The sequence below is a fragment of the Rhinolophus sinicus genome, chromosome 17 (genome assembly GCF_057876585.1).
Source record: "Rhinolophus sinicus isolate RSI-liver-muscle chromosome 17, RSI-T2T, whole genome shotgun sequence".
Taxonomy (NCBI): Eukaryota; Metazoa; Chordata; class Mammalia; order Chiroptera; family Rhinolophidae; genus Rhinolophus; species Rhinolophus sinicus.
In genome coordinates this window covers 82,811,083-82,825,778 of record NC_142517.1, presented here as the reverse complement: position 1 = coordinate 82,825,778, position 14,696 = coordinate 82,811,083, and the positions used below count along the sequence as shown (strand labels likewise).

The 14,696-nt window shown below is 31.6% G+C and overlaps 1 protein-coding gene across 1 annotated transcript in view; it reads left to right on the top strand.

Annotated features, from left to right (window-relative positions):
• Positions 1-14,696, top strand: part of EPHA6 (EPH receptor A6) — an 860,810-nt gene that overhangs the window by 62,120 nt on the left and 783,994 nt on the right. The window contains 1 exon segment of the mRNA XM_088794040.1: positions 10,075-10,139. Coding sequence (XP_088650166.1) covers positions 10,075-10,139 — 65 coding nt within the window.

The following is a 14,696-nucleotide window of genomic DNA, read 5'->3' as shown; positions in this document are numbered from 1 at the left end:
TTGGAGAGTATCCTCCAGGTAGAAAATTGTTTCCCTTCCTGCCTGTTGACTGTTGGGATGCATTTCTACAGCCTATTCATTCCTTGGCATTTCCATGGAAACTGAGATAAGTGGGCCAATTACTGACAGTTTGATGGTGATGGTGGTGTGCTATTGGATGTCTGCCCTTCTGGAATAGCAATTTAATTCTACACAGTCTGCTAAATAGCTGCAGCCTCTCCTCGTACCCTCTAAATAAGGGCATTCAAATCGTTTTGCTATTTTCACGTTTGAATAAACTATGGTATGTGGGTGGACACAAAAATCCTATCAGTGGGAGTGCAACTATGACACCAGGTGCTCCTTGAGGGTAGACATTGTATCTTATAAACTTTCTAAACCCTGCCAATAGCTAATATGGTCTTAAATATAGCAGGGGTTCAATAAATGTTTGTAGAAATATATCAAAGTGTATTAATGTAAAATCAAGTAACATTTTTTGTGACTCCAAATGTCCTAATGAAATAAGTTAAAAATTATTTTCATTATGTGCATGTAAGTGTAATGGAGGAAAAAACCCACAACATTGTAGGAAAAAAAAATACCATTTTCAAGGGGAAAAATGATTCTCTTTCACTCATATAATTTTTTCTTAGATTCTAGTAAAATTCATTTTTTCCTTCTCAATGAAAAGCCACTATTGTTTCTTTCTTATTTTTGTTTTAAATTAAAGTTTATTGGGGTGATGATTGTTAGTAAAGTTTCATAGATTTCAGGTGTACAATTCTGTAATACGTCATCTATATATCACATTGTGTGTTCACCACCTAGAGTCAGTTCTCCTTCTATCACCATATATTTGATCCCTTTTACCCTCATCTACCACCCTTCTGCCTCCTTACACTCAGGTAACCACTAAACTGTTGTCTGTGTCTATGAGTTTTTGCTTCTTCATTTGTTTGTCTTGTTCTTTTGTTTTTTTCAGATTTATATCCCACATATCAGTGAAATGATATGGTTCTCAACTTTTTCTGTCTGACTTATTTCGCTCAGCATAATAATCTCAAAATCCATCCATGTTGTCACAAGTAGTACTATTTCATATTTTCTTATGGCAGAATAGTATTCCATTATGTATATGCTCCACAATTTCTTTATCCAATCATCTATCAAAGGACACTTTGGTTGTTTCCATGTCTTGGACGCCGTAAATAAAGCTGCAGTGAACATTGGAGCACATATATCTTTACGGATACATGTTTCCAGATTTGGGGGGTAGATACGCAGGAGAAGGACTGATGGGTCATATGGTAATTCTATTCTTGATTTTTTGAGGAACCTCCACACTGCCTTCCATAGCAGCTATACCAGTCTGCATTCCCACCAACAGTGTATGAGGGTTCCTTTTTCTCCACAGCCTTTCCACCACTTATTACTATTTGTCTTGTTGATGATAGCCATTCTTACTGGGGTGAGGTGATATCTCATTGTGGTTTTTATTTGCATTTCTCTGATGATTAGTGATGTTGAGCATTTTTTCATATGTCTATTGGCCATTTGTATGTCTTCTTTGGAAAAATCTTCTGCATATTTTTTAATTGGATTTTTTGTTGTTGTTGTTGAGTTGTGTGAGTTCCTTGTATATTTTGGATATTGGTCCCTTATTGGAGTCATTGTTTGCAAAAATCTTCACCATTTGGTTGGTTGACTATTTTGTTGATGGTTTTGTTTGCTGTGCAGAAGGTTTTGAGTTTGATATAGTCCCATTCATTTATTTTAGCTTTTACTTCCCTTGCCTTTGTAGTCAAATTCATAAAATGCCCTTTGAACCCAAGGTCCATAAGTTTCTTCTATGCAGTTTGTTTTTTCAGGTCTTATGTTTAGGTCTTTGATCCATTTTCAGTTAATTTGGTAGGTGGTGACAGATAGCAGTCTAGTTTCCTTTTTTGCACGTGGCTTTCCAATTCTCCCAGCACCATTTATTGAAGAGGCTGTCTTTTTTCTCCATTCTATGTTTTTGGCCTCTCTGTTGAAAATTATCTGTCAATATTTATGTGGGTTTATTTCTGGGTTCTCAGTTCTATTCCATTGGTCTGTGTGTCTGTTTTTTCTGCCAGTACCATACTGTTTGGATTATTGTTGCCCTATCATGCAAGCGGAAGTCAGGGAGTGTGATACTGCTAGCATTGTTCTTTTTTCTTAGGATTGCTTTGGCTATTCGGGGTCTTTCATGGTTCCATACAACTATGGTTCCATACAACTCTGGTGATTTTTTTGTTCTATTTCTTTAAAAAATGCCATTGGGATTGCATTGCATCTGTATATTGCTTTGGGTAATACAACCATTTTAACTTGTTGATTCGTCCAGTCCATGAACATGGAATATCTTTCCATTTCTTTGTGTCTTCAATTTCTTTTAAAAATGTCTTATAGTTTTCAGTAGATAAATCTTTCACATCCTTGGTTAAGTTTATTCCTAGGTATTTTAATGTTTTTGTTGCAATTGCAAAAGGAATTGTTCTTTTTGTGTGTTTTTTTTTTTCCATTTCTTTTTCTGAGATTTCATTACTAGTATATAGCAATGCAATGGACTTTTGTACATTGATTTTGTAGCTGGCAACTTGACTGTATTCGCTTATTGTTTCTAACAGCTTTTTGGTGCAGTCTTTAGGGTTTTCTGTATATAGCATCATGTCATCTGCAAACAGTGACAATTTGACTTCCTAATTCCCAATTTGGATACCTTTTATTTCTTTCTCTTGCCTGATTGCTCTGGCTAGGACTTCCAACACTGTTGTTTCTTTTTAAAGTAAGGATTTCAAAAATAGTTTTAGACTCTTCTTCTATTATATATAAATGGTTTTGTAGTGAGGTGGCCATTCTATTGTAGATAAGACCTTCAAATAAGTGGCCATAATGTCTTTTTACCAGAGCAATAATAACAATTGGTTAAATGAATTTAAAACCTTGAGTTTAGCAATATTCTTAAAAAAAAGAAAAGTTTCAAAACCCATGGAAGACAAGTGAGAATTGTAAGGAAGAAAATAACTAGAAAGGCAAGAAGCATCTCTGATGCTGTTTAAGCAATGGAGAGGAGAGTCAACAATTTTGGCCAAATGAGTATATACAATAAATGTTGTGAGTTTCTGTGTGAGATAAGAGAATCATTACATTTATTAAATTATTGTAAGACTAGCAAATATAAGGCTAAAGCTGCATAGTCTTTTCTAAGTATAAACTCTGTGTGATTGAAACAAATGGAAATAGTACGGGTCCTAAATGAACTACTTAGCTTATCTGTAGATCAAAGTGCTGAGGATGTCAGATTGGAAGAATTAGGTATTACTGTTAATTAGGAACATGCCAAATTTCCTTTCCTTTATTTATTTATTTATGTTTTAAACTGTATTGATAACAGAACAACTAGATGGGGAAAGCACACCTTGTGCAGGGACTCATGGATAAGTCTTAATGACCTTGCTCAGATCACTATTGTTTAGTGACCTTGTGATGGATCAGATCCACACCTGAGTTTTCCTTGGATCTCTGTGGGAAGCCCTCCTGTCTAAGGGAAGGCTTTAGAAATGAACGTGTGGCTGAAGTAAGTAAAGCTGTGTGAAGCAGGATAACGCTGTAGAGGTTCTTAGAGCAAAATGGGAAGGTGTAGAGGTGAGGCTGAACACTACTAGTTTTATTTTTAATCAACTATTAACCATTCAGTATTTGGATGAGGTTTTCAGGGGCAGTTCTTACTTTATGGTATATCTTGCCTTCTAAATAGTAAACTAGCTTGACTTTTTTTTTTTTTTTTTTTTTTTTGCCCTTTTTCTCTATTTAAGGTGGTAGTGACAAAAAATAATGTCTGGTTATTATAGCTATTTTCCATCAGAACTAGAAAAGACTGATATGTTTTCCAGGAGGGACAGAGACAGAAGTATGAACATGCTTTCTGAAAAAAAGATATTTTCTAGTAGAGTAGGAAGCTGAAGGGTATGAGTTCAGAAGTTCTTGAATTGATTTAATTTTCTTTTCTAAGCTATACAACATAACTGTGTTCATATTACCTTATGTTTTAAGTAGGATTTCCAAACTCTCATGGTATAGAAATATTAATTATAAATGATAACTATATTAAAACCAAGCAACAACAGAAATAAGAAAGCCACAATAAAGCAACATGCTAAAATTATACCTAATAAACAAATATTGATCTGAGTTTTTAGATTAAAGTAGTTTCGTTATTTTTAAGAAGGAGTAATCCTCTCTGGAAAGTGTTGCCTTAAAAATAATACCAATATACAGAAGGATGTACCACTGAAAAACATAATAATCCTACATTATTTAAAGCAATATATGTTTTATTTTTTAGGAATTAAATATTGATTCTTACTCTATGTGAGAGTAGATACCCATAGTTACAGATATGGAAGTAAAAGCTTTGATATTTGTCATTCAAAAATTATGTCAAAACTAGATTAATATGGTAACCTGAATGTCATTTTAAATGAGGATCTAAACAAGATGACATTCAAATAGACTACTGCTAAAATTTATGTATCTATATGTATATATACACACTTGTGTGCATGTTTGTTTATATATCTATACTATTAAGTATTCTCTGATTATATCTGGTCATGATGTCAGAAGTATAATATTTCCTTTGTTTATTTACTAGGTTGTTTAGAGCAATGGGAGGTGGTAGGGTGTGTTATAGTCAGTGGAACATGGAAATAACTATCAAAAACCTCTACTTACTGTGTTGTTATTAAGTGACTTAGTAACTTACTTTACCTTTCTGGGCCTTTTTTGTAAAATGAAGGCTCTAAATTGAATGATTTTTAAAAAGAAATGTCTTGCCCTTTTTTGTATGAAGTATATTGGAGGCAATTCCCAAACTTGTGTTTACTGTTGTCTGAACTTCTAAAAATTGATAAATCTTTAGACTTAATTCACGTGCTATAAACTTAAATTTTTAGAGCAAAAGTATCATAAAAGAATATGTTCATTGATTTCTTATTTGTTTAATTTTTCAAAATGATATACAAGTAAAAATCTCATCCTTTTAAAATTGTACAGTTGGAATAAAGATGATCTATTATATACTATATACCTATATGCTAATTGTTTTAAAACTAATATTCCTTAAATTTACTAAAAGGGATGTAGATAAAGACTTGATGAATTATTCAACGGCAAGAAATTAATATTGAGCTTTTTTTGTTTTGTTTTTAATTTATTGGGGTGACAATGGTCAACAAAACTACGTATGTTTCAAGGGTACAATTTTGTAATACATCATCTATATCTCACATTGTGTGTTCACCACCCAGAGTCAGTTCTTCTTCCATCACCATACATTTGATCCCCTTTACCCTCTTCTACCATCCCTCTTCGATCATTATGCTAAGCATTGAGCTTTTTAACCTTAGGTACTCATTACCCTCATATTTAATCTAGTACTATCAACCGTATCTTTATCATTTGATATCTTCTTTTAGAAACACGATGAATTTTTTTTTTTTTTAAAGAAAGAAAAAAAAAAAAACGATGAAATTTTCTTATAATATCCAAAATAATGAGTAAAGGGACCACTAATAATTTAAGATATATTTTCAGGAAGAGACATAATATGCTAGAAATGTATTTCTAAAAGTTAATAGGAAAATTGCAGGTAGCTTTAAAAACACATTCTATGCATTATATTGCTTATTAAACAAAATAAACATATTTTCAAAATTTTATTTAGATACCACCAGTATACCACTATTTCTATTTGTTTTTGGGTTTATCCAATTTCTCATTTATTATTATATGAATAAATTATATTTTCAAAGTACTCCTTAAATAAATAATAGGCGTTAATCTTGCTCTATTTAAAAACATGCCATTAAATTCCAAATAAAAAAGTATTGACTTTTTACTGAAGTTAATGTCGTTATATTATTTTTTTTCCTCCCTTTGTTTATAGTATTTTTGTACTCTGGTAGGGACAAGATAAGTTTTGTGTAAAGCCAGCAGGAGGAGCTCTCACCTTACTGGGTTCAGTGCAAATGATGTGCCTGAAAAATCTGAATTTGTGGGGGTTTTATATATGAAACAAATGATAAAATTTAAACATTTATCAAATGAAATAGTATTAAAAATTTCAAAGCCTTCAGTTTTATTTTAATATCAATTTATCATTCACTTGTCTGGAGTGCACATTTAAAATTTTACTTTTCATGTGAATTTTTAAAAGGTATGATTGCAGTTTAATGAGGAAAATCAAGCAGTTATGTAAATCTTGTTTCTTGAAGCTACTAAGAAACAAAAAAATCTTCTTAAAGATCTACAGTGTTGTAGGCATATAGTATTTTCCTTTTTGTTTGTTTTGAAATGAATATACTTTATAGTTTACAAATTATATAAATATTGAGAACCAAGCAGCCTAAATATGTTTTAGAAAAAAACTATATCACCTAATCAATTTGCCATAATTTCTATATACAATTTATGAAAAAAAAATCTCTGTTGGTGGACTTTAATACACAGTGGGGATTTTTTAACACTCCATAAAACCCTAGATTTAAATGGTATGCTTTGTAGGTAACAACGATAAATTTTCTGTAGAAACCATTGGTGCGAAAAGTGGGATTAAAAACTTATGAAGATTTGGAATCAGCACAATAAATAGTAATGTTTCTCTCCATCTACAAAAAGAAAAAGAAAACAAATAACAAAGTTTTATATTCAAAACTTGAAAAGGTAGGAAGAAAACAGTACTTTATAAAAAGGTTTAGATTTTAAATGATTTTTTGAAAGACATTCTAGCATCAATCTCCTTGGTGGAAATCCAAATCTATACTTTGTGATTTCAAGAAAAATTACTTAAATTCTGAGACTCAGTTCTCTGATCTGTAAATGTGTATTTAAAACAAACAAACAAACAAACAAACAAACAAACAAACAAAAAACAAATTCTAGGACAATGTGGAGATTACTTGAAGAAGAAAATATATAAAAAGTTCTTCCTACATTGATTATGAATAAGTGTCATTATTTTACCAGCCTGCTAGGGAAATAATGATATATTCCAAAAATGTAAGTGTGCTAGATGACTAAACTAATATTTAGCTTTTGAGTGCCCAAAAGTTGATACTGGTATTACATACTTCTGAATTATTTTCAGTAGTATATACCAAAAATAAAAAATAGCCTTAATTTGGTAATGAGATAAGCTTATAGTTTTGAATATTTGTTATAACAATATCATCAGCTTCTTTCTCTAATATGTCAAATTATTTTTGTTACACTGAATGAACTCATATGCTATCAAATATTTTGTATATAAAGAAAGCCTTTTCAAAAGCACTAGCCTTTTATGTCTCCTATTATCTTTTTGTAGCAGCCTTTGGAAATCTTTAGCTAAATATATTAATTCATTAGGATTAGAAAATGGTGTAGCCTAATTCGATCATTCCTTCTTCATGTATTAAATGAAATATTTCAAAAAAAAGACATGTTACTTCATTAACTATTTATTTAGAAGTAGTTTACATAAAAAAGCAAAATAAATATTTTATTATTTCAGATTATTAACCAGTTTTTAAAATAATAGCTTCCTAGTATGGTGAAAAGTTATCAGTTGGTATATTTTATCATTATGAAATTTGGGCATATTTAAAATATTTCAATCCCTTATAGTCATTAACCTTGTGTATGATCAAGTTATTTGTGTTTAGTTGAAGCCAATGAAAGGTGATTCTCTAGTCCTTTTGACATGACCTTAGTGGACATTCATATCTTCCCTGTTTTCTGGTAAAAGGGCTATAAAACACCACCAATGAAGTATAAAAAAAAATGGAACTTGAATGTGATCAAGCCACTTAATATATCTGTTATTTTAAAGAAAATGTGGGGACTGGCGAAGCACTGTCCAATGATATCTCATTAGGAAAATCTAGAATGTGGGACAAACAACCTGGTTTTATTCAGTATATTTAATTTCAAGTAGTGAAAAAGGTAACTGGCTAGCCATTAGGGAAGCACGTATTAAAACAAGGAGACCTACTGCACAACAGTTAAAATTCCTCAAACTGGACAATGCCATGTCCTGGTGAGGATATGGAGCAGTTGGAAAATGATACATTCTGTTAATAAGAATGTGAAACTTCACAGCCATTTTACAATGTAGTTTGACAGTTGCTTTCAAGATAAGCATTCCCTATATAATCCAGTAATTCCTGTTTACCGTAGAGAAATCAAGCATAGATTCCTATAAAAACCTGTAAATGAAAGTCTATAGTAGCTTTATTTATAATGTCCCAACTGAAAATAGCCCGCAAGTGTATCAACTAGGGAATTCCATGCAGTAGAATACTTTTCAGCAATAAAAAGAAACGTATCTGATACATGAAACAACGTAGATGAGTCTCAAATGTATTATAATGATGTAAAAGAAACCAGGCTCTAAAGGCTACATGCTATATGATTTAATTCATTTGACATTTTGGGAAAGGCAAAACTATTAGGACAGAAATCGTATTTTTAAATATGATTTTTGTCCTAATAGTTTTCATATTGCCCTAATAGAAATCATATTGCAAGATGCTGGGTGGGGAAGGATTCACGATAAAAAATCACAAGGGAAACTTGGGGGGTGATGGAAGTATTCTGTAGTTTTATCATTAAGGTGGTTAGATGGATATAGGGGTTTGTCACAATTCATAGAAATGTACACTTAAAATGGGTGAATTTTACTGTAAGTAAATCATACCTCTAACTCTTAACTAAAAAAAGATAACAGGGGAACCTGTTGATTACAAAACATTTGTAAATGATTGTCAACTCACTGTAATGTATAGCACTAATTTAGATACTGATTTTCTGTTAAAGTTGAGACAATAGGAATATTCAACATTGACTAGATATTTGATGACAGTAAGGGATTACTATTCGTAGTAATGGATTAAAATATTGTAGTTATATTAAAAGGAATTTTTATCGTAGAAATACAAACTGAAATTTTTACAAATGAAATAATATGATTACTGGAATTCCCTTCAAAGAAATTTTGTGTAGGGAGAGTAGGTAAACAGGTGTAGATGAAATAATATTGGCCGTAAGTTAGTAATTACTGAAGCTGAATGATGAATACATGAGGGTCCATTGTACTGTGTTGTCTGCATGTTAAAATATGTTTGAGAATTTGCCACAATAAAAATTAAGGAATTATAACTCAGTTTTACAAATGTATATTTAATGAATAGATTTTAACAGCACTGAAAGAAAATTCTCCAACAAATAGCGTTTATCCCAGAAATTTAAGCATGGTTTCATATTAAAAAAGTCAGTCAAATGTATCACAGCGATTCAAATTAGAAAAACCACATCTTTATTTCTTATTTCACATCTGCTGTTTAGTGTATACTAGAATTCTTCCAGTAGACACTAAACAGCAGATGTGAAATAACACACTCCCAATGGCATTTTTTTTAAAACTACAAATAAAAAACCCCACTTTCTTAACTAGATGAAGACTGAAACTCATGATGTGAAACCAAAGCATTGTTTCTCAGAGTGTGGCCCATGGCCTTCTGGCATCTGCAGGACTTGGCGGTAGTAGTTTATAAAAGTAAAGATCTCCTGAATCATGAGCCCTGTGCCTTTACCTGATGGAAACACTAGAAGAGGGCAAATGGGATAAAATATATGGTGATGGAAGGAGACTTGATTTTGGGTGAACACGCAATGCAATATATTGATATGTATTATAGAATTGTAATTAGAATTACCTCTGTAATTGTACTAACCAGTGTCATCCCAATAAATTTAATTTAAAAATACATTAAAAATGTTTTTCAATTACCTATTTCATTTAGCATCGTTAAACATAAATTACGTATTTTAAAATTGACTTATAAACACCTTGTGCATTTTATCATTACTTATTCTTAATGGTATATACAAATCATTTAAAGTAAGTAATTCAACTTATTAAAGCTAATGCAATGAATAGTAGTAAGGGTAGTTGACATAACTTTGATAAATAACTTTGATATATTTTTATATCAATTGTGATATTTATGCAACTTTTTATTTATTTAATTTCAGTTGTGTTGCTTGATACAACAACTGTGCTGGGAGAGCTAGGATGGAAAACATATCCATTAAATGGGGTAAGTTTAAATAGCTTTCTAAAACTGATTTTTTGTTGTTGTTGTTAGGTGTTTAGGGTCTGTTATAATAGTTAAAGGAATGGTGGATTTTTGGTTGTATGTGGTATGCGTTTTCACATATAACTTAAATCCCATAGAAAATATTAAATACAATGAGAACAGGCAAGCAATGGGAATAACAAATATCTTTGCTTTATTCGAAATTAGTAATGTTCTTTAATATAGTATTTATACGTAGTAATATTAGTGTATCTCTCATATAAATATTTTCTTTAAAAATAAATTTGCATGTGTGTATTCAAGATACTTTTCTTATATATGTAATTAAATTTGGTATCCAGTGAGTATGCATAAACAAATTTTAGATTATCATAAGTAGATTTTACAGTTACTATCAATTTGGTTTTTATTAGAAACTACGAGCCTACTAAAGCATTATGTGTTTTTGAAGTTGGCAAAAAAATACACTATGATTAGTTTTTTTTGTTGTTGTTTTTTGTGTTTTTTTTTGCTGGGAGTACTTGCTTTTGAAAGGCTTATAAGGATGTGTAATTTACAAAGTACAGTTATTCAGGTACTGACATCATTTTAGCTATGATTATCCTTGATTTTTCATGTGTTTTTATATATTTTGCATCATTTTCACATTACAATGTATTTCTGCTTTTTTTTTTTTTTTTTCCAAGTTAAAATAAAGGGTGGTTTGTGAAGCTTTTACTTTGGTTTTTGTCTACCTAAACAAAATCTTCCATAATGGAGGTAGTTAAATATTTTCAGATATAGTTCGGTTAGCTTTTGTCCTTTCCTTAGAAATTGTATTTTTCTCATTCATCATATTCTTAATTGATATTTTTAAATTGCTTCTTCCATTATATCTACAAATTTAAATCTGAAAGTTGTTGACCGAGATTTTATTTTTTTTAAATCATTCAAATATTGCTATTTGAATTTGACCTTTTGTATTAATAGTTATTTAAGTTGTTCATTTTAAACTTGTGTATTTTATAAAAATTTCTATGAAGAGTTAGATCTTCCTGCCTTTGTTTAACAGGCTATTTGGTTTCTTTTTCATTTTTTTTTAAAGATGTTTGTTTTGTAGACTGGTTTTATTTTTCCTGAAATTTTCATTTTACTCTAAGAGAACTCATCTCAAACCATTCATGAAAAATACATGTTTTAAAACTAAGATTATGCTTTAACATTCATTATCGTATTTCCATTGAAACAAATAAACACCAGTATTTGTTGAGTGTATTATGTCACATTTATCACAGTTACTTTCAAGAAGTAATGACATTCTTTTTCCTAGAATCCCTTCTAAGATAACACATATCTCCTTTTCTCAGGATGCAGAGTAACATTTAAGAACTTACAAATAATTTACAAGCCCTAATTTTCCATTTTCTGGAAAAAACAAAAAATATTAGAGATCATGTTATCACTGTCCTCATACTGTAATAGCCAAAGAATCATGTGAGGAACAGAAGGAGTTATGCCCCTGCTCCAGTGATTGTGGGAGGCCTGATCAGGCTGCATTTCAGAGAAAACTGATAACTAGGCTACCCAAGGCCTTACAGATTTACAAAATAAACTTACTGCTATCATTCTCGTGATGATTTTATCATAGTGCTATGAAATGGGGAATTTTTTACTACTTTTGTTGTATTAGTTACAGAGACAGCAGGCAGAATTGTCTAAAAAGCGACCTTTACCTCATGGTTTTCAATTTGCCAGACACTTCACTAAGAATTTTACATTTTCACAGTGGCTCTATAGTGAATGATGGGCTCTAATTCAAAATAAGCTATTTCTGACTGTCAAGCTTGTATCTTTATCATGGCACTGCTAACAGAGAGGAACATTGGAAACTTCATGAAAGGGCATTTACTAATGTGTGACATCTATGTAATTGATTTAGATGTCTCCCCCCCTTGATAAATAAATTGCTAGACTGAGATGTACATTTTGGACATCAGCCACACATTAGCTGGAAGAAAAAGAGAAAGAAGAGGGCAAGGAGACTGCAATAGAAAAGAAATATGATAGAATAGGTGGAAAATGAAAAGATGGTTAAAGTCTATTGAGTATTTACCATGTGCTAGGTTTTGTTCAAAGCACATTATTCACATCTCTCCCATAAATCAAGTACAATTTATCCCAACTGAAAGATGTGGAAATTGAGACTAAGGCATATTAAATAAATTTTACAAGGTCACAGAGCTGGGAAGTAGTACAGCAAAATTTTAAGCCAAATATATCCTATTTTTGACACTTATGAGTGGTCATATAGCTAGGTGCTTTTTATTTCTTCTGAGATTCTACCATATAATGACAAAGGCCAGTATGGTCAGTATATAGACTTCGGAGGGAAAAACCAGACATATATTTAGGCATAAAAAGTAAATTGAGTACTCAATTACCTTGGAATATCACTGTTGGAATAGCCTGTATTACTTTTAGATTTCCCCCCAAATAATAATGCATAAATGGTCAGTGTCAGCAGTGGGAATACTTGAAAATAAAAGTGCATGAACATATTTTATGATAGATAGATCATATAAGTACATTTTAAAGAAAATGTACAACTTAAATTTCTCTTTTAATGAAAAGGACAGCTTCTTGACAATAAATGGAGTCTTACTTAATGTTATTTATAGGTTAAAACAAGGAAGGAAATAGTAAGAATGAAGAACTTTGAAAAACAGGCTGCTATTAATAAATACTGCAAGAATGAAAGTCATAGATGTCAATACTGGTTAAATCATTTAAAATCTATGGAAACTGTTTATCAGTTTATTACATTTAAACCAGCATTTATTTCTGTATAATAAAGTTGTAGTTACATCTATTTGAAATTCTGTATTTTTTTCAGGTTCTCAGGTTTATTGAGCCATGCTAACTTGAATGGCCATTTTTACTCATTTGAATTGCCTTTTTTTCAGGAACACTAATTCAATTGGTTTTAGAAATATGTCATGGGTACAAAAGACAACTAGATGATATATTTGTCCATTTTATGATATAAAGTACACTTGGCATTGGTCTAAATAAAATATTTCCTTGGATCTTTTTATAAAGAATCAAACTGAGATGTTTTTGAAATTATATAATGTACTACATAAAATATAATAAGTGATTTATAGATTTTTAAATTTTACTTAAAATTGCCATTCCATCAGTGGTGTCATGCTGGTAGAGTTACAGGAGCAGGCATTCACAGCAAGCCTGTGAACAAAACCATCACTGATTATTGGAGTAGGAGGTGATCACCTCTGGTTAGAGAATATGTAAAATAGATGAGTAGTATTGAGCAAATACCTTTTTAGGTCTACAAACATGAAAAGAAAATATATTTTCTGAAATGTTTACTTGTTAAGTCATTTGCACCAACATTTAACATTTATTTTCTTTTCAGCAATGTCCAGATTTCAGTTTAACAAACTTCTATTGTCTGTATTTTGTGCCGAGTAACCTTTTAGAGTGCTTAAAACAGCTACCCTAAAAGAGTCTTGCAGTATAGAGATAATTCCACATATCACAAATCCAAACAAAGTGTCTTCAGGTAATTTTGAATAATATTTCGTGAAATAATAATAAAAGGAAGGATTAATTCTGATCAGGGAAAATTGGTAGTAGGATGTAATGTATCAGGTCTTTGTTATAAACAGTGAAGGATTCACATATAGGCTGGAAGAGAGGCTAGAAATCACCTTTTCAGCGAAGGAAATGGCTTGAGGAAAAGCACAGAATTCTTAAATGTGTGCATTGTTTTGGAATGATGAGAATCATTTGTGTGGCTAGAGTGGAAGGATGTTGTGGGAAATCAGACTGTGACATAGGCTAGGCCACATTGTGGAAGACTTGGAATTTCAATGTCTCAATTGATCTAGATAGTTATATCTCAGCCCCAGTAAGTAAAAGGAAAAACTTTCTTGATTCATTTAAACAGACAAAAATTACTGATGCTCTCTTTTATTTAAAGAAGTAATATAGACCCTTGAAAATGAAAGATTCCTTGGAAACTTGAAGGGATGTTCAAAATGTAGATGATATGACATTACAGTCGTGCATCACGTAAATGACAGCGATATGTTCTGAGAAATGCGTCATTAGGCAATTTGGTCGTCGTGCAAACATCAGAGTGCACTCACACACACCTAGGTGGTACAGCCTACCACACACCTAGGAGGTAAGGTATAACCTATTGCTCCTGGGCTACAAGCCCGTACGTACAGCATGTGACTGCACTGAATACTGTAGGCAGTTGTACACGATGGTAAGTATTTGTGTATCTAAACATGGAAAATGTATAGTAAAATACGGTATAAAAAATAAAAAAATGCTACACCTGTATAGGGCACTTAGTATAAATGGAGCCTCCAGGACTGGAAATTGCTCTGGATGGGTCCGTGATGAGGCTGAGTGACTGTGAAGGCCTACACTGCTGTAGACTTTATAAACACTGTCCCACAAGCCCTCACTCTGCTTCCTTCTGCAGGGTCAGATATAGCGCTGCAGCTGTTAATGCTGCTCCATGAACAGAGATGTGGGCTGGAT